Source organism: Urtica dioica, chromosome 10 (genome assembly GCF_054948205.1).
Source record: "Urtica dioica subsp. dioica isolate 48M chromosome 10, U.dioica_male_clone48M_v1_H2, whole genome shotgun sequence".
Taxonomy (NCBI): Eukaryota; Viridiplantae; Streptophyta; class Magnoliopsida; order Rosales; family Urticaceae; genus Urtica; species Urtica dioica.
In genome coordinates, this window is record NC_142765.1 from 191339 (window position 1) to 212693 (window position 21355).

General features: G+C 40.4%; 1 protein-coding gene across 1 annotated transcript; it reads right to left on the reverse strand.

Annotated features, from left to right (window-relative positions):
- Nucleotides 1-5723: 5723 nt before the first annotated feature.
- Nucleotides 5724-8968, reverse strand: LOC149382777 (carotenoid 9,10(9',10')-cleavage dioxygenase 1-like). The gene is made up of 14 exons (XM_089628424.1): nt 8623-8968; nt 8452-8522; nt 8308-8322; nt 8028-8139; nt 7743-7842; nt 7584-7646; nt 7391-7501; nt 7133-7317; nt 6927-7065; nt 6720-6837; nt 6540-6641; nt 6207-6458; nt 6000-6111; nt 5724-5924 (listed from the first exon to the last, which is right to left on the reverse strand). Exons 1-14 carry the CDS (start codon nt 8854-8856, stop codon nt 5895-5897), a joined length of 1644 nt encoding a protein of 547 aa, XP_089484550.1. The 5' UTR covers nt 8857-8968; the 3' UTR covers nt 5724-5894.
- Between the last annotated feature and the right edge of the window lie 12387 nt (nt 8969-21355).

A 21355-nucleotide genomic window follows, 5' to 3' on the forward strand; every position in this document is an offset into this window, starting at 1 on the left:
GGTCAGGGATCCCTTCTCCACCGCACGGGATACTCAAAATAGCCCTGGCGTCTTCCTCTCCAAACATAGCCCGAATAAGCGGGTCGTCCCAGTCTCCGTCCAGCCTCATCAGCTCCGCAACTCGCATATCCGGGGGGATCAGAGGGGGGTCAACCCACGAGAAAGATCTCGGTCTCGGAATCCACTTATCGCCCATAACCATGACCGACTCTCCATCCCCAATGTTCCATCTCGTGCCGGCAAGGATGATCTCCCTACCCCAAACAAGGCTGCGCCACATAAAGGAGCTGTTCGACCCACAATGACCACTCAAGATGTCCCCGTGTGGGTAGTAGCTCTCGCTGAAGACCTTGCCTACTAAACTGTCAGGCCGTCTGAGGAATCTCCACACGTTCTTAGCGATCAGAGCTTGATTGAACTTTTCCAAGTCCCTAAAGCCCATGCCACCCTCCAGCTTGTTCCGCACGAGGACCTCCCAAGCAACCCAGTGCGTCTTATTGGCCCCGTTGCAATTCCCCCACCAGAACTTTGCAATGGCCGAATGGATCTCCGAGATCAGTGTCTTCGGAAGCTTGAGGCAAGAGGCCACGTAGCACGGAATAGCCTGAAGGATGGACTTAATAAGCACTTCTCTGCCGGCCTGCGAGAAGAAGAGGCCTTTCCAACCCTTAATCTTCTCCCAGATGCGTTCTCTCACATATTCGAAGAGCTCTTTCTTTTTCCGTCCTGTGAACGCAGGGAGGCCTAAGTAGCGTTTATGACAATCCGTCCTCCGAACTCCAAGGGTCTGGGCAAGGAGTTCCTCATCCTCCTCCGTCCCGACGTCTCTACCAAAACAGACATCAGACTTCTGAAAATTAACCAGCTGGCCCGAGGCCTTAGAATAGACCCTGATGATCTCCGCCACAGCCTCACACTCCTCAGGGCACGCCTTAAAGAACATCAAGCTATCATCCGCAAACAGGAGGTGGGACACTCGAAGGTTTCCGAAGCGGACCCCACTAATAGCTCCCACTCGCTCTCCCTCACAGAAAAGACTCGACAGGCCCTCAGAGCAAAAAAGGAAGAGAAAAGGAGATAGCGGATCACCTTGTCGGAGACCTCTCTGGGGAACCACGTGGCCCCGAGTAGTCCCATTAATGTTGAAGGCAAACCGAACCGAGGAGACACATCTCATCACTTTTTCCACCCACTGGACCGAGTACCCGAGCCTCAGCATCACCGCCTCCAGGTAGGACCACTCAACCCGGTCGTAAGCCTTCGCCATATCAAGCTTAAGGGACGCCCATCTCCCGTTCCCAAACCTACCTCTCTTCATCGTGTGAAGCGCTTCAAAACCCACCATAACGTTGTCAAAGATGAGCCGACCACCCACGAACGCGCTCTGATTCTCTGAAATGGCCACGTGCATAGTGCCTTTTAGACGATTCACAAGGCACTTAGCAACTATCTTATAGACGACGTTACACAAGCTGATGGGCCGAAACTCACTCACTCTCCTAGGTTCCTCAATCTTAGGGATCAGAGTAATGATGGTTTCATTGATGCTCCCCACCTCCCTCCCTTCGTTGAGGATACCAAGACAGGTCTCCGTAACCGACCCCCCAACCACGTCCCAATACTTCTGGAAGAAGATCGCCGGGAATCCATCTTTTCCCGGGGCTTTGATGGGGTCCATCGAGTAGAGCGCACTCCTCACCTCCGCAACATCAAAAGGGCGCTCAAGCTCATGGTTCATCTCTTCCGAGATCCTGGGTTGGATACCCTCAACCACTGCCTCAATATCACGTAGAGACGGACCGGCAGAGGTGAAAATATCCTCGAAGTATCTGGAGATCACTCTCTCAACCTCTGCCCCGCTGCTACGCCAGATCTCACTCTCATCGAACAGGCCCCTAATCGTGTTCCTCTTCCTCCTCGTTGTAGCCTTGCGTCCGATCGTCCATCGTCAATATATGTATGATAGAGATTGGAAATAATATTCAATATATGTATATTTTTCAATCACATTTAATATATGTAGATGATACGCAACACAGCAGCATGATAGAGATTGGAAATTTACATTCTTTCCACCTTTCGAAGAGATGGCAAAAGTTAATTTTGCCTCATGCATATTATAATTTAAAGCCTATATAAAACCCCATTACTATTGATATAAAATTCCTAAGCAACAACTTGTAGTATTCATTCTATGAATCGAGCACTAATAAACACCTTTGATCAACTGTTGTTGAACACGTTGCGTGTGACATAAGGAACCGAAACTGGCTACTGGCTTCGCTATCTTTGTATATTACGTATATATTTCCATGTCTCTTTGTATATTTTTTTCGTATTACATACCTTGATATTACATATAATTTAGCACTAAAAATGAGCATTCATTTAGATGCAACTGCGTCCAAATCTCGCGCTTGGTACTAGTTAAACAACATTCGATCGATACATTAACGAGGCTAACAACTTACTATGTTAGAGGATGTTTAATGACTTGCCTCGATATTGTAACGGTTAATCTAAAATTTATTTAACGATTTTTGTTAGTCAAATACTTGGATGTATAAATTTATGTGATTATTTATTCGACATGTTTCTCTTTTCGTTATATGTATTGCTCTTCACCCTTATAATTTTTTTTTTTTTTTTTTTTTTGTAAATCTTGTGGCTTGTTATCAATTTATATTTATTGAGCATTTTGAGGAAGAGGCTCACGTGTGTTAGCCTTTCTTTGTTCGATAATCTAGTCGGGAATCCACGTCATTCATTAGTATGGTAGATGTTATTATTGAAAAGTCACTATCATGCTTGAAGTTCTGTCTTTTGATGTTCGTATTGTTCGATTCCTATACACAATGGTTTTATTGATTTAAAATACCATAAAAAATGATCAAACATAAAAATATCAAATATAAAAAATTTAATTATTCTTTAATAAATTTTTCGAACGTTTTATATTTTGTTATAATATTAGCCCCAAATGGCTAAAAATGGAAATATAAAGAACTGAAGACTTTTAACAAATTTTTTTTTTTAATAAATATCCAAAATTTGCAGAATACTAACTAATTAGCCAATAACCATTATATTCTTTCATATTTACCCTTATATTGTGTTCATCCATATTATGTAAACATCGTCAATTTCTTATTTAGGTCTTCTTGTTCTCGATTTTTTTTTGTTGATAAATCTTACATTTTAAATCTGTATATATTTGTTGTTTAGTTCAAAGTGTATTCATCATATCAATTTTATATTTACATTGCCGTTTTTAAATTGTATTCGTCTGTGTTAGAGTTTTTTTATTTTATTTTTGCGACTGTTTTTCATTCATACATTCACATACAGTGTCTAGTTTATTACATGAAATATTTAAGCTCAAATAATAATAATAATAAAAAAACTTTAAACTTCAAACTTTTTTTTTTAATAAAACTTTAAACTTCAAACTTTTTTTTTTAATAAAACTTTAAACTTCAAACTTCAAATAATGAAGATTGAACTTATGCACTCACGCATGAGAAGCCATCTAAACAAAAAATGATAATGTCACTCAAATAAAAAGATTGAAATCTATTAATCAATATGTTAAAAGTTGTAGATTCAAGAATATCATATCTATCGTCGTTCCAATGGAGGAACAATTGGAGAATGACTTTTTCTTGCAATTTTTTTTTTATATCAGTGGATTACGAGTGTTATAAATCGTGGATAATTTTTAGTTTTGGTTGGAAAATTATAATTCATTTTAAAGTTATTATATTCCAATGTTATTATGGCAATATATGAGTTTTATATATTATTAGTTTAATTTAGAATAATTTTTTAAACATGGACTATTTTATTTAAGACATTAATTTAGAGTGGCTAGTTAGATAGAGGACCCTAAAAAACATGAAATTTTTGAAGATGTCATGTTTTTGTGTACCATTAAAATGAAATATTTTAAATGGTGGGTGTTAAATATTTTAAGAACTAATTTAAAAAAAAAAAATTCAAATGGTAAATATTTTTTTTTGCTATAAATAATTTTTTTTATTTTTTTTTGTATCGCCAGAGATGACGTAGAAATAAAAATAAATTTTGTCAGTAAACGATTTAATTTTGAATTTTGCAAATTGTGAAAAAGCTACAATTTTTTTTAATATATATATTTATTTTGAAGAGATTACTTTACGGCAGAGTCTATTGTTAGAAGCCCCTTTCTCCTCGCGATTCTTCTTCTTCTTCTCTTCGTCGCGCCTCACTTGTCTCGCCGGAATCCCACGCCAGGTTCGCCTCTCTCTCTCTCTCTCTCTCTCTCTCTCTCTCTCTCTCTCTCTCTCTCTTTGTAGGGAAACTGGGTAACACTAAACAAACACACGAAAAAAACGAAGCAAAATAAAATACAAGGATTATCACTTATGGGAGCCAGGTTTCAGGCGTGAAATCCGATGAGGACGGTTTCGGGGACTGTGATATCGACGAAGCCGATAACTCTGTCTCAAGCCACAGCCTCTCTCTCCAAATTCGTCTCCGCTCACAACGGCGCTTCTCAGGCTATGCAGGCCTATCTCTGCCGAACCCTAGCCTCCTTCAAAGACCTCCAAAAATCCTCGGCCTCCTCTCACAAGAGGAAGCACCGGAGCTCAGAGTTTTCCGACTCCGAGCCGAGCCGAAAGAAGCACCGCCGGTGAAAATGTAAGAGCCTCTCTGACCTAACTACCGATTGGCTTGCCTCTCTATACTTTATTATATTAGTTTTGTGTGTGTGTGTGAGAATCTTTCATATCTTTTGATCATCATGTTTGGAGGAGATTCAATTTCTTTGTTGTCGAGAAGATTTATGAGAATTTTGGTTGACTGAGTAATGTTCAGTTTATATGTTTTGAGGTTGAATTTGTTGTCAAATGGATTATAGTGAACTGAGAAGTCTAAGAACAGTTGTAGTTATGTGTCAGATCAAATCAGATACACGAGAATCTTCTTTTTAAAACATTTGGATCATCCTGTTAGAGAGTCCATTTCTTTATTGTCAAGAAGATTTATGAGAAATTTGGTTAAGAGAGTGTGGTTTAGCTTAGCTTAGTGATGCTCAAATGATGTGTTGAAGTTTAATTTTGTTGTTTTGAGCTTCCATTTGCACTGGGGCAGATTTTGTGAAATAATAACATTTAAGATTGATGTTAATGCTACACTACTAAACAGTGATATGTGATTAATTTGACCTCAATTGGAATTTGGAATGCTGAACTAGTGTTGTTTTTATAGAGATTGGAAATTGAATGCTTTCTTTTCAAAGAGGTGTTAAATCAAAAGGGCATATAGATACTCTTTATTCGTGTATTATTTCCGATTATGGATTTCATATTCCTCTGCAACTATGAACACTATGCAGTGAGTGAATACAAGTTCTTTGATAACACATTACGTGTTGTAGAAGTAACCGAGAGAAAGGCAGTGTGTCCTCTGTAATGAGTTCAGATTGGAAGCAAACCAAGTCTTGAAGCAAAGCATAAATGAAATCTCATAATTGCTGTTGAATTTTGATCAGGCACAGCTGATACGTGGGCTGGGCTCGGAAGTGATGAAGAGTTGGAACAGTCAAAGGTCCAATTGAGGAATCATTTAACCAAAGTTAGTTTAAGGGTTTTTTTTTTTTTTTTATATATTTTTTATTTTATTTTTAATTCTGCTCGTGTAATGTGAGGTATAATATAAATACCTGGAAGAATTTATCAAAATTTGAGCAAAAGAATATATTGATTTCATTTTTGGGAGCTTGGTTCGACTAGAAGAGTACACTATTATGCATCAACAAGATTATCTAATTGGTTCCTAAAAATAAAATTGCACATGCCCAATCAATATCATCTAAAATACACTTACACATCTGGACTCAGATGAGAGTGGCTTCAGAGACTTTCTTGTTCTTTAAGTTGTTCCTGAAATTTAACACGCACACAATTAAAGAGGGACATTTTTTTCATGGAAGAAAATTATTGTCAGTGAGTTCTGACCTCTGTCACAAAGAGGGCATGGAAACCCGGCGGAACTCTCTGCGGAAGATCAACAACCGCGACTGGTTCCGATGACATTGTTTTTGCATCGATCACGTGCACAGCTGATTTTCTACATATCACGGAGAATCTCGTATTTCAGCCCCAAAGATCGAACCTTTTTTTTACTGTTTATGTTATGTGAAATGGCGCTAATGTGAGTCGTACCCGGAATTCTCATCGTGTACAAAGAATATCAGATAGCCATCGTCTTCTTCGGGAGCAAAACCGGGCAGTTTGGGGACAAACACGGCCTCGGAACCATATCTCCCGGGTCCTAGCTCATATACCCCTTCCACATTTCCTCCGGCCTCGATACAGGTTTTTCCGCTCTCTGCTTCGGCGCAAAGATCGAACTTTGCGATCCCCGTGATTTTCCCGATACCCCCCAGAACGGTTCCGTAAACGTAGCGCTGTTTCCTGATTCCCGATTTCAATGATTAAAAAACAATCAATCGCAAGATGACATGAAAAAAGAGTAGGCTGGTTCGAGGTTTGAACCTGCCCGTGTAACTCTCATTCACTCTCGGAAAATCCACGGCCGATTCCGACAGTTTCTTCTGCGTCGCTGATCCGGTTTTCATGTCGAATCTCATTTCGTACCTGATCAACGATGATCCCAAAAGAAACTCTTACCATAGAGATAGAGAAAACGTTAGTCCGAGTAATAGTGTCCCTTACAGCTCAGTTATGAAATGTTCGAGCTTTTCATCGACAACTCCGCTGACTGCGTTCAGGTCGAGATTGTCAACGCGGCAAGTGATAAGGACTATTTCGTCCCCCTCCTCCCACGCGTTGGCTGAGGATAAGAAGCTCACGGAAACAGGGTCATAATCGGAATATGGACAGACTCAGTAAGTTAAGTCAAGTCAACTTAAGTCAACTCACCGTTGTGAAAGATGAAGCAATTCGGAAGCTCGAACCACTTGATGAGAAGCTCGTCCTTTGCGTACCTCGGAAGCACACCAAACCGAGCTTTTTTGGACTCGTCGAAAAAGTATACAAGCTTCTTCTTCATCACCATTTCCTGATATAAAAAAAGAGAGTGTTTATCATGCCAAACCTTATTATTAGATCCAAACAAGCTTTTTTACCTTTGGATTGAAAATCAAAGGAAGGTCCATGAAAACAGCGTAATTCTCGGTGATAGCAAAGTCGTGCATCATAATGGGGTCGGGTATTGTAATAGGCACCGGATCGTTCATGAAACCGTCCTTAGAAACGACTCTGTATGTCAAATACGGAGGCGTTTGTGCATAACCGAACGTGAACATTTCGCCTGCAAAACATCATTACTCAGAAATATCCCTAAAAAAAGCAAAATAAAAACATTACGCTCTCGATTCGCTCACCGGTGATCGGATCAACCTTCGGATGAGCTGTGAAAGCATGTTTCAGTCTCTTGTCGTAATCGAGCAATCCGAGCGTTTGCAAATCTCCATCTTCCAACACTTCGAGTACATCTAAAAGATATAATTGAGCCATTAAATAACCATTCGAGTGTTGAATAATAATCCAACATAGAAAAAAGAAAAAAGAGCGTACAAGGTTTGTCTCCCTCATGAAGTGCTAGCAATTTTCGATCATGATACACAAGTGCTGTATTAGCTGAAAGAGATCAAGTATAACTTTAGATTAAAGAAAAAGATTTAAAAATTAAGAGCTCTTCGTCTAAAGAATTAAGAGTATATATATATAATATACCCGTCCCAAATCCGTAGGAAAGATCCAATATTTTGAGTTTTCCTCTCAAAATGTGCAAGCCGAACATGAGAGCTCCGAACAGTCCTACAAGGTCTCCAATCTGAAAAAATCAAGACTCGAAAGTTCAAATAATCTTTTTCCTTCTGTCTTGGGCTACAAGGTATCACTGAGAGTGGTCGAATTGCGAAACCGTTAAACATGTTCTAGTCCTTTCCCACACAATCTCCGAAAGCAAATAAATAAAATGAAAACAGATTAGAAAAACAAAAACAATGGGAATCGAACCTTGGCGAATTTAGATCCTCCGAAAAACTCTTCCTGTTTAAGATGCGACGTTCTTACGAATCGAGACACATACTTAGCTTTTCCATCTTTGATCTGTACACCATGAACCATACTGCGAAATCCGAATTCACAAGCTCTATAATCAGCTTCAAATATTGCTTGCCATTAAATATATATATAAATATATATATATATATATATATATATATATATATATATATATATATCTGTATACAAATATGAATTAAAGAGTGAATGTTGGAGATCAATAATAGCTCACCCGTCACCATCAAACCTACACAGAAAGAAAATCAAGTATTGAATCAATAACTTGAGATATGTTCCGATCAAACCTAAATCTCTTGAAAAATCGATGAAATAATCCAAAAGAGCAAAAAAAAAAAAAAAAAAAAAAAACACACACCAATGATATCCAGCTCTCGGAGCGAACTTCGGATTCGGCCCAACGCGAACGAATTCTCCGTTTAAGCATCCCTATCAAATCAACAAACTGGTTTTAAACAAAATAAAAAAAAAAAAAGAAAAACAATCGATTCTAATTTTTTTTTTTTTGTAAAATTTTGGACTGACTGACCGGAAGAGATCCGAAGGTGACGTGGACGTCGGAGGTGGGTGGAGTTTCGTCGGAGAGCGGAGAGAAGATTCCAGAGAGGTAGTGTTGGGGCCGAGAAGAGTCGTACATGAGGTTGACGATGGTTGACTCGAGCCAGTCAACGATCTTGGAAGTCATACCTTTGTGTGGCTCAGGATTCACCTCCACTATTCCTTTCCCTGCTCCGCCGCTGCACCTGAGTTTCTCCGCCTCCATTCTCCGCTTTTACCACTTCTTCGCTTATTTTCACTCACTATTTATGAAATGAAGTATATGAAGACACAAATACATACAAATACACGCACTGGAATGGAATATTTGCTTGTTATATTAATAATTGTATTAATACTTGCATGCGACAGAGTCTTTGTATTACAATAATCATATTTTATTAACCAATCCTGATTTGCGTTGACTTTTTGCGGTTATTTTTAAACGATTTTCCGGTTTAATTTTTGGGAAAATATCAACCATATCCTCGTGTTTAATCGAAATGCGAGATTTATCCTCTCTATTTCTAAAAATATCAGACATATCCCTTCAGTTTAATATAAATGACATATACATCCCCTAAAAAATGTTATATTACAAATATTACCATTTTTCGTTGATTTTTTACAAAAAAATAATTTGAACTTCCCAAAATACCCTTAATGAAATAATTTTTTATTTTCTATTCTATATACAAAAAGTTTAAATTAAAAAATTTCTTTATAAAAAAGTTAAGGATTTTTTTTATAAAGAGAGATTTTGATTTTTTTTTAATAAAATAGTAAATAAATATTTATTCTATTAAGGGTATTTTGGGGAGTTCAAATTATTTTTGTGTAAAAAATAAACGAAAAATGTGATATTTGTAATATAACATTTTTTAGGGAAAGTATATGTCATTTATATTAAACTAAAGGGATATGTATGATATTTCTAGAAATAGAGGGGATAAATCTCGCATTTCAATTAAACACGAGAGATAGTCTTGATATTTTCCCTTAATTTTTAATAAGTTTTTTTCCCAATTTTAAATGGAAAGAAAAAAAAAACAAAAAAAGAACAGGAAAAAGACTCTTTTCCTCAAAAAGGACATTTTTTTTACAAGTCATTTCAATAAAAACTATTTTCAATTGTCAATCAAACTCTTGAGTGATTGAAAAAGAAAATTAAAAACAAAATGAATTTAAATGAAATAAAACAGGTTGGAGAAAAAAAAAGAGATTGTTATATTAATAAAGTCCAAATAATATTAAAGGCAGTAACTAAAGTATTAAACAGATTGACAATAGCAAATTAGTATATGGAACCCACCAAATTAGTATATGGAACCTAATGACTGTGAATGTATAGACATATATTGTATATAGCTGATGTGGCAATAGACTATATAAGCCCATCTAATCATGTATCATCGTCAAGTAATCACAATCATTCTAATAACAGAATTCTGTTACAGATATTTTCTCTCTCTCTCTCTCTCTCTCTCTCTCTCTATATATATATTCTCTTCAATGACCATTTATAGCTACACTTTGACGAAGAGTTATTATTTTGAAACAAAAATAGCCTCAGAAACCGAAATATATAAATTTATTTGTATAAAAATAGCTTCGAAACCGAAATAAAAATATATAAATAATACATTATTTTTTTCAACATTCATGGGAACCCTCTCATTTAATATTATTATTATTATTATTATTATTAATATTAATATATTCCATAGTTCATCGTAGGGGAATAAGAGGCGACACTAGAAATGTTGAAATTAACTATTTTTATTTGATATTTTTCTTCCCTTATGTTGTCTTTAGGAAAAAACCCTCTCATTTGGTCTTGATCGGCAGCGAGATTAACAATCCCAAACTTCTTCTTCGCCTCACTTGAGCAAAACTCGACGGAGGAGCGCGGGGGTGTTGTGGCTGCGAAGAAAAAAAAAGAGAAGTTACATAAACATTAGACATTTCCCCTTATGTCTTTACAATGTACATAGTTTTTGAAAATTAGATCTTCGGTCAAAGATTTGTCTTGAGAGACAGAGAGAGTAAGACCACAAACAGATACATAAACATCACAGGCACATCGAACTTCAAACAAGATATCAAGTTTTCCCAAATTGACTCACATTCGGTATTGTTTTCTTTCAAACCCGAACCCTCGAACCCTCGACCGGGATAGAAATGTTAACGATCGGAATCAGGTCAACACTGAAGAGCCGTCGGCGGTTCAGCCCATGGCAGGACCCTGAGGCTGGTCGGCGAGCATGGCAAAGAGCGGTCGGAGACCACTGCGAAGATGTGGGCGGCGGCCGCTGCGAAGACGTGGTCGGCGAGCACGGCAAAGAGCGGTCGGAGACCACCGCGAAGATGTGGTCGGCGGCCGCTGCGAAGACGTGGTCGGCGAGCACGGCAAAGAGCGGTCGGAGACCACCGCGAAGACGTGGTCGGTGAGCACGGCAAAGAGCGGTCGGAGACCACCGCGAAGACGTGGTCGGCGAGCACAGTGAAGACGTGGTCGGAGACCACCGCAAAGACGTGGTCGGCGAGCACCGCGAAGGCCGATCCGGAAAACCGAGCGAAGATCCGTGCCGGCGAGCACCGCGAAGAGGTGATCGGAGACCACTGCGAAGACCGGTCTGGAGAGTCGAGCGAAGACCCGTGTCGGTGAGCATCGAGAAGACGTGGTCGGAGAGCCGAGCGAAGACTCGTGTCGGCGAGCACCGCAAGCCCCTTCGAAGCTTGAGACCGACGAGCTATTGCGAGTTCAAAGCCAACGAGCCTCCTCGAAGCACAAAACCGGGAGTTCGAAGTCGACGAGCCCCGAGCAACGAGCCACGAGATGACGCCCCCGACGGACCACTCGGCGAGGCGACGAGGCATGAGATAGCGTCCTCGACGAACCACTCGGCGAGGCGACGAGGCACGAGATAGCGTCCCCGACGGACCACTCGGCGAGGCGACAAGGCTCGAGCCATGAGATGGCGCCCCCGACGGATCACTCGGCGAGACGAAGAGCCACGAGGTAGCGTCCCCGACGGACCACTCGGCGAGGCGACAAGGCCTGAGCCATGAGATGGCGCCCCGACGGATCACTCGGCGAGATGAAGAGCCACGAGGTAGCGTCCCCGACGGACCACTCGAAACAGACCACTCGACAAGGCGACAAGCCACGAGATAGCGTCCTCGATGGACCACTCGGCGAGGCGACGAGCCACGAGGTAGCGTCCCCGACGGACCACTCGACGAAGAGCCACGAGATATCATCCTCAATAGACCACTCGACGAGGCGACAAGCCACGAGATAGCGTCCTTGACGGACCACTCGGCGAGGCGACGAGCCACGAGGTAGCGTCCCCGACAGACCACTCGAAACAGACCACTCGACAAGGCGACAAGCCACGAGATAGCGTCCTCGACGGACCACTCGGCGAGGCGACGAGCCACGAGGTAGCGTCCCCGACGGACCACTCGACGAAGAGCCACGAGATAGCATCCTCAACAGACCACTCGACGAGGCGACAAGCCACGAGATAGCGTCCTCGACGGACCACTCGGCGAGGCGACGAGCCACGAGGTAGCGTCCCCGACGGACCACTCGGCGAGGCGACGAGCCACGAGGTAGCGTCCCCGACGGACCACTCGGCGAGGCGACAAGCCACGAGATGGCGCCCCGATGGACCACTCGGCGAGACGAAGAGCCACGAGATAGCGTCTCCGACGAACCACTCAGCGAGGCGAAGGGCCACGAGATAGCGCCCCCGACGGACCACTCGGCGATGCGACGTATCACGAGACCGCGTCCCCGACGGACCCATTAACGAGACGAAGAGGCCGACAAGGCATAACGATTCCCTGATGGATCTGCCAGAGACATTGGGAAAATCCACACAACCATATTGATGACCTCATGAGACAAGTCGATCTCGAAAAGCGAATGATCCGAAGACACGCCACCGCGATCAAAACTAGGCCAAATTCTCTAGTTATTTTCTCTCACAAAAACACGTTTGAGACCAAACAAAGAGAAACAAAACAAGGCTACCAAGATCATATAATATCACCAAAAAAGAGAAACTGAGAAAGTCAAACACAAAAGAGGAACAATCTACTTTCATTCTCTGTAGAATGAGAGAAGAAATATTCAGTCTCTTAAATACATTCTCTCAAAAACTAAGGCTAACCAAGCCAAATTAAATATACCTCTCTAAAAGTGTCAAGAGCTTGAGAAATCAATTCTCATGTTCTTCACTTAATATGAGGAATATTTCAGCACCACACTCGATTTCAACTCGAGTCCTCATCCCGAATCACGACTCAAAGATTCTTCTGAAGCTCCGGAACGCTTTGGGTCTTGTCCTAAACTTCCTGGAGCCCTTTGGGATCTGAAGAGTGATTTTTGGGCCCATCCAATACTAGGCACGTGACTATTCCAGGCACACCACGTGTCCTCAAATGTTAAATCCAAAAAACGGCTTAACAAAAGTCATGGTTACTCATTTTATTGTGAATTAACTATGGTACGATACGTCACGGACATAGTTGCCTCCATTTCAAAACTCGTATAAAATAAACACGTTTTTAAAAAAAAAAAATTATTATCTTACACACAAGAAAGATATATATACATATGTAAAGATATACAAGGTATCCTTCATTGACTTCAATCAAGTTTCATATGGAAGATCTTGCTGTATATGTTCTTGAAATAAAATAGTCATGTAATATCATATGGCCACATGTGTGTAAGCAGGGCCGGCCCAACATATAATAAGGCCTTAAGCGAAAGAAAAAAATTAGGCTTTAAAAAAACAAAAAATTAGCTATGTAGCCAACATTAAGGCTTGCAATTTGGTTTTAACCAACATTTCGTTAATGTTCTCTAAATAGCCACCTTACTTACGTGGCAGCTTATTAATTGATTTTTTTTTACATGTTTACCCTTATTAATTAAGCTGACTAATTAAAGATTTTTTTTAAAAAATTTGAAACTTTCCGATTTGGAAAGAGTATTTAACGAGTATTTCAGGATTTTATGGACGTGTGATTTGCGTTGACTTTAGTTAAGTTTGTTTCTATTTTAGTGGCTATTAATTATGGACTAAAATCAGTAAATATATTCTTTTATTTACTGAATATTAGGTGATTCAAATCAGCGAATCATCTTCGATTTTTTGTCCACCAAAACAGTTTGATTTTCAGCGTGTATTTGCATTCAAAAATTCTGAAAAATTATTTTTCATTTTCGCTCATTGAATCTGGTAAGGATATTGTTAGGAATATTGCCCACTTGAAGATAGTGAATAAATGATTACTAAATTCGATAATAAGATTACTTTATTAACATTATATGATTAGTGGGTTGAGTTCTAAACATTTAGAATCAATAACAACTATCTTCCATAGCCTCTGTATTAAACTGAGTCACGTGCTGGGCACCTGAGTTCGGGCGGTGTGCTAAAACATGGTCGATGACTGATATACGCCTGGAAAACTATATCCAAAGTCATATATGTGGAACACATGGGTGAAGGCTGATCACTATGTGGGAGCATTCTACACTTGTGGTAAGTGTACGACCTGGACAGGTCTTGGTGTAGATGTGTCGTTTAAGGACCGTTACGACACACTAGCCGAAGCCACTATGATGGTCACAGTGAGACTTGATCTAAATCCTGAAGTGATCATGGACACTGAGTTATGTTACTGAGCTCTTTGACTCATTCGCTAAAAGGCTATTCATGCTAATCACAGCTTATGTCTTGGGAGTTTTCTCAGAGCATAATTCGAGTGGGAAGTGATTTACAGATACGGAATCCAGCCTTCCTGAAAGAAGGTTAAAGTTCACTCACCTAAGGGTTGATTCCAGAACCGATAGATTGCTACCACTTTCGAAGTAAGTAACGTTCGAAAGAATCTTTCGCTGGGGAAACAACAATGCTTAGGGCTGATATGTATCAAAAGAAGTATAACGGAAAAATTGACTTCTCTTGACACGGGTTGAACCTGGAGGATCTTGATCACGAACTGACTATATCAGTGGACACTCGTCACGATGAGTAAATATAATTCTAGTATAAAGAAGAGTTCAGTCTTGGCTTACAAGGTGGAGTATTTGACCAAGATTAGACGAATCGATGGAAAAAAGAGAAAGGACTATTTCGTCTTTTTCATCGGATTTGTTAACCTCCTATTACTAGGTCCATAGTCCCCGATTCGGCTCTGATAAAGGCGGATAAGAACTTTCGTATAATAATGTTTAACATTATTAATCTCACTTGCTGTAATTGTGATTGACAGCATTAATTCTGGAAAACGGGTATTCGTAGAATTAAATAAATATTTATGGTAGAATTGTTTATTTATTGTTTGATCAAGTAAATAAACAATTATTAATTATTTGTTTATTGTTGGACCAAGTAAATAAATAATTAATTGGGTTTTAAGCAATTGGGCCTTGCACAAAATATGAAAATCGGATTTAGGGTTTTGGCACTATGGTTTGCGCAAATCCCCTTGGCCGTGTGCCTAAAAATTCGAATTTTATAATATTGGTATTTACCAATATTTTCTCTTTAGTTCCTTAAATAAAGGAGAGAGAATAATATAAGATATTGTCCTATATTTTCTCATTATTTATAGGAAAGTATTTAGGAGAATATATTTAAAGGGAAATAATATATTCCCCTTTATTCTCTCACTAAATAAAATATTCTCTATTTAAATAGAGAATAATATCCCATAGATATTGATCTGATGGATGAGAGAAAAAGTAGGATTCACTTGTTGAGATCCAATGGCCTAGATTTAATCCATCAGTGTGAACACAATAAAAGGAAATAATATATTATGGAAGATTCCATGAATATCTCCTTTTTACTACTATAAATAGGGGTTCATGAGAAGACAAAATGAAGTAATTCTTTGTGAAAATTTCGTGCATCCTAGCCTTCTTGGCCGTGCACTTCTGCCTCTCTCTCCCTCGGAAATTCGTTTCCATTCTTAGTAAAATAAGAGCGAGATCTCGAAACACCTAGTTTCGTGATCTAGTGAGATAAAGACTGTGCCCACTCATCTTTCTTATTCGTCTCGGAGATTACGTCTCGGAAGACTAAGGTGTCATCACATCGAGTCCTTGAAGGGGGAATTCCTTATTTGATCGTGTGGAATCTTGTACGTTCAAGACGAAGACGGATTGTGAAAGCTTTCAGTTCGTGAACCAAAAACCAATGTAAGTACTCGTTTACTCTTATATCGGTTGCTCGACTTATATGCTCTCGTGCATTAAATTAATTAAACATAACTAGATCTTGTTAATTATAACCATAATTTAATTAGCTTATGATCAGCGTAATTAATTATTTTTCCGCATTAATATGGTTATATGGTGGAATCATCTCAAAAGAGGCGCATCGGAGCGATCGTTCGTGTCCGATGCGCGCTCGACCACCGAAAAATGGTATTAGAGCGATTGTTCGTGTCTGATACCCACTTAATTCCCCAACAAGTGGTATCAGAGCTAGATGTTATGATTAATTAATCGATTCGTTCTTGCAATTAATTTAAATATGGTTTGAATGAAATTATATGTGGATGTGAATTTCATGCAATTCAATATATGATATGTGGATTGTGATTCGTGGTTTGATCGTAGAATATTTGATTCTCGCTTTTGTAGATTTTTTGTAAACCCGAAATTCAAAGGGTATAGGTTTTATGTAATTATTATTATTATTGTTGTAATCCGATGGTGCGACATTCTTGATCACGACGATCGGCGAGAGACGGACACACAACGAAGAAGCATGACGGACGAAGAAAGCCTCCACGACTACGCCACAAGAAAACTTGTCACAAAATTTTGTGACAAGTTTCGGCCGTCCTCTTTGTGCCGGGCCGCGCCCTCGTGACGGCGGCGGTCCGGTGCAGCTTCAAGTCTAATCTTGACCTAGGTCAAGATTAGAGGATTCGTCCGGGCCTCAGCCCGGAAACCCTAGTGGGCCCACGGGCCCACTCAATATAAAAAATTTTTTTACCGAAAAAAAAATTAGGTTTTTAAATGTTTTATTTAATTAATTGTATGGGCTGAGCCCTAATGATTTTTATTTAAAACATTACAAAATAAATGATTATGATATCGATTTATTTTAAATGGGACATTAGAATGGGCCCTTACTTAATTAATTTTTTCGATAAAAAATTAGAAAAATTAAATAATTTGATATTGATTTATTTTTCTAAGGGACAAAAGAATGGGCCCAATTGAATCAATGGGCCAATATGATTGGGCTCATCTTGATTTACTTTATAGAATCAAATAGGAAACGATCAATCCGAATCAAACCATTCTTGCATGGTCTTGCTTGTTTATTTAATTACTATGCCATGCTTGTATGCTATAACTTAGATCATGTAAATAGCGTGTATTGGTTGTCATGGGATTTCATTCATTAAAATTGTCTAATTGGATTAGAATAGTTAATTAATGAATGAGTTGAACGGATCGGAGAGCTCTGTCACCAAGCCGATAAAAGGCTAAGCTGAGAGGTACTTAAGAAGACCTAGTGTCTCACCTTCTCTACTGGGAGCTTTTCCGTGATGGAATACTTTTAGGATAATCAAGACTAGATATCACGAATTCCTAATCACTAAGCTATATCGAAACATTTGTTTTTAAGGGTAGCTTAGAAACACTCGAGTTTTTAATATGACTTAGTTAACTCGAGTTGATCACCTAGATTAAAGTTAATGCTAGGAAAATTAAAATACTGAAAGTATATTGAGTCGTAGGTCTCCAACATTGACACAACACCGTGAGGATGAAAGATCCCCTCGTGACCAGCGGTTTTCTAAACATGGTGGTCAGTTCCATTCGGAAGGGCTTTTCTGATTCCAATACCAAGGTTGTGTCTCTGACGATAGGTGGGAGGGTTGATCTCTGCGTATACTAGTTACGCTAGTGCGTATGAGCTAGATTTCTTTCACTGAAATGTTGGGTTGACTCATGCATGAACCAACCGGTGGTTGCTCATGTGGCCAAAGATTCCTATAAAATTGGTAGTTAGTGAGCATAGTTATGAAGGTGCATGTACTATGATTGCTCACTAATCTGAGATGGTTCTCATTTTCACTAGGTGCACTCCGTTACGTCACCAGAGTGAAACGGACTGTGGCTATTAGTCGAATTACCTTGGAATATAAAAACTGGGTTCTTTTAATTAGTATTTTATCCCGTGCATGTTTGCATTATAGTTTTTGTTGAAATCGAGCTCGTCAGCTCGCCCTTCCGCGTCAAACTCGTCAGCTCGCCCTTCCGTCAGGTCATCAGCTCGCCGACATTCTCACCAAAGCCCTTCCGCGAGCAACCTTTTCCGAGCTATGTAGCAAGCTTGACCTCCTCAACATATACAGTCAAGCTTGAGGGGGAGTGTTGAAATCGAGCTCGTCAGCTCGCCATTCCGCGTCAAACTCGTCAGCTCGCCCTTCCGCGTCGAGCTCGTCAGCTCGCCCTTCCGCGTCGAGCTTGCCTCGGAAGTCCTCTCGTTGGAACTCATTCCTCATGGGAAATTGTCGCATCTATTTCTCATGTTATTTCCGATGTCTTGCTCTCTGTGTATATTTATTATTCTCTTTTTCCTAGAAGTAGTTTTTACACATGTATTTATTACACTCTCTCTTGTACCCACCAGATGTATAAATAGGTGATACAAATTAATATTAAATACAAGAAATATTCAAAGTCTCGGAACACTCTCTCTCTTCTCCGATTCTCTCTTTCTTTATCTTCTCTCTCTAAACTTCAACATGGTATCAGAGCAGGGAAAATCAACCATCATGAACACCACTCAAACCACGCCCACTCAGTCACAATCTGAATCCTTCTCCCAACATATCACGAGCCACAAACTCAATGGCCACAACTTCCTACAGTGGTCCCAATCTGTGCTCATGTTCATATCGGGACGAGGTAAAGATGACTACCTCACAGGCGTGGCCACATCTCCTATGATCGAAGATCCGACGTTCAAGAGTTGGAAGGCCGAAAACAGCATGGTGATGTCCTGGCTCATAAACTCTATGATCCCCGAAATCGGAGAAACCTTCCTCCTTTTCCGAACGGCAGCAGAAATCTGGCAAGCAGCTAGAGAAATCTTCTCCAACTCAGAAGATATGTCCGAGCTGTTTGAAACTGAGAACACTCTCCACGACCTACGTCAAGGAGAGATGTCTGTTACTCAGTTCTTCAGCTCGCTCACACATCTATGGCAGAAGATCGACCTCTACGAACAGCACCAGTGGACCAGCTCCGAAGACTCAAAAATCTACCGCAGGATAGTGGAGACCAAACATGTGTTTAAACTACTATCCGGCCTCAACCAAGACCTTGATGAGGTCAGAGGTCGGATCCTTAGTACAAAACCACTACCATATCTCCGTGAAGCCTTCTCCGCGGTCAGACACGAGGAAAGCAGGAGGAAACTCATGCTGGGAGTTATCAAATCGAGCCCACTTCCGGGCTCATCCTCAGACTCGTCCGCCCTCACCACGCATGGAGACGAAGTTCTTGCAGCCCGCGTCTCAACAGAGAAACCTCGCAAACCTCGCCCCTACTGCGATCATTGCAGACGACCTGGACACCTCCGAGAAACCTGCTGGAAACTGCATGGGAAACCACCGAGCTCGAAGTCTACCCAAGATACTAAGGATCCTAACTCAGTCGGAAACTTAGTATCCACCTCGTCCGCTGCCTCGACCTCGACCTCAGACTCCTCTCCCTTCAGCAATGACCATCTCACTATTCTCCAGAAGCTTCTTCAACAAGTCCAACTCAGTGGAGAACACTCGGGCATTGGCCCTCTAGGTAACTCTCCTAGAGCCCTCAATGTAAGCTCAGAGAATCCCACAACATGGATTGTCGACTCTGGTGCCACCGATCACATGACTGGTAATCGAAATCTATTCACAACTTACTCCGCTTGCAATAAAAGCATATCAGTCACCATCGCCAACGGAGCCAAAACTCAAGTCACTGGTATTGGCACCGTTGTCTTGATGAAGTCCATGAGGCTAGACTCGGTATTCTTTGTGCCTCAACTACAATGCAATCTCTTATCTGTGCATAAGATCAACCAAGACTCTAGGTGCCGAACTATTTTTGATGGAAGTTCATGTGTGTTTTAGGAACAGGTCACGGGGAGACAGATTGGTAATGCCGAGCTGAGTACCGGACTCTCACTAGTACAATTAATAGCATCAGGTGCGACAAAAGTCGCACGGGAAAGCATCAGTGTCGCACATGAAAGTATCATCAGGTGCGACTTTAGATGCGACAAAGTCGCATCTAAAAGTGCGCACCTGATGATTTTAGGTGCGACTTGTCGCACCTGAAAGTCATCACTATCAGGTGCGACATTTTAGGTGCGACTAGTCGCACCTAAATATGCTCCAAAATAAGTTATTAAAGCGGGAGTTATAGTATCAGATGCGACTAGTCGCATCTGATACCTTCGCGGGAAAAGTATCAGATGTGACTAGTCGCATCTGATAGTAATTCCCCGCGAAATATTTGGCGGGTTACAGTACAATCAGATGCGACTAGTCACATCTGATACTTTTCCCGCGAACAAGGGGTTTACCTTTTTTATTGTTTTTCTTACGTCCTGGTAGAAAGTTTGGTTGATTGGGTCATACCTAACAACTTTCGCACCGGGTACCCCAAGCGCTGCTTTTGCCGAAGTAGAGCCGGTGGTTGGTCCCCTTGTTTTCTTAGGACCTTGGGAACCCGGTGTCTCTAGCAGAGACTCATCTCCACCTGCTCCTGAACGGTGTAGCGGAGACTCATCTCCACCTGCATCTGACATCCTGTAAGATGTGAACATTAATATTAGTAAATAAATATTAGTTTTCTGTTTAAAAAAAACGTGGACGGCACCACGGATTTTATTATTAACAAACCTCACATATGGCCGAGGAAAACCGTGGTTACATTATATAGTAAATAAACATACAAAAAAGATATTAATCATTCATCATCATCTATGCCTATAATGTTAACATCATCTTCTATATCGACATCAACATCTTCTCCCTAAAAAACGACATGTCTCTCATTTTCATCATCGTCTTCTTCATCATCGTCAACGACAGTCACTAACTCAACTTCATCGATTTCGTGTCGATGATTCAAACGCTCGATGATACCATTTTGTGTAGCCTGGGGTAAACCCCTTGTTCAGCAAATGATTCCTGACAACCCCGATGTCGTGCCATCTCACGTTGTTGCAAGGTTTGCAAGGACACCGATATTTGCCATTTTCATTAGGGAATCTTCTTGCAGCGCAAATAAACTCGTTAACACCGGTTTTGTACTGCAATGTCACCCAATTATTCTCCGTGATCCAATCTCTACTTGGATTGGACATTTCGGTGAATGAGAGCGAGAAATGAAAGTTTGGAAGAGTTATTGATAAAGGACGACGGAGAACAAAATGAAAGAGAGATTATGAATTCTATGTTATTTTGAGCTCGGATTGAATAAGTTGGGAGTTTTTAAACTAATTAATTCGAAACTCTACCAAAATTTCGGCAGAGTTTCCCCTATTATACTGACAAACCAAAAACCTGCAAAATTATTTAAAAACATACACAAACCATCCAGAACTATCCTATAAATTATCTCAGCCCTAAACCGAACCTCCGTGGTTCGATCACAACATTTATAAATGAAA

Excerpts from the sequence above, each read along its gene's own strand:
- LOC149382777 (XM_089628424.1), bottom strand. The coding sequence starts at position 8,856 with ATGGAGGCGGAGAAACTCAGGTGCAGCGGCGGAGCAGGGAAAGGAATA. Across the intron at positions 8,523-8,622 it reads TCACCTTCGGATCTCTTCCG|GGATGCTTAAACGGAGAATT; the intron begins GTCAGTCAGTCC and ends TTGATTTGATAG. Across the intron at positions 7,066-7,132 it reads CTTTGATTTTCAATCCAAAG|GAAATGGTGATGAAGAAGAA; the intron begins GTAAAAAAGCTT and ends TTTTTATATCAG.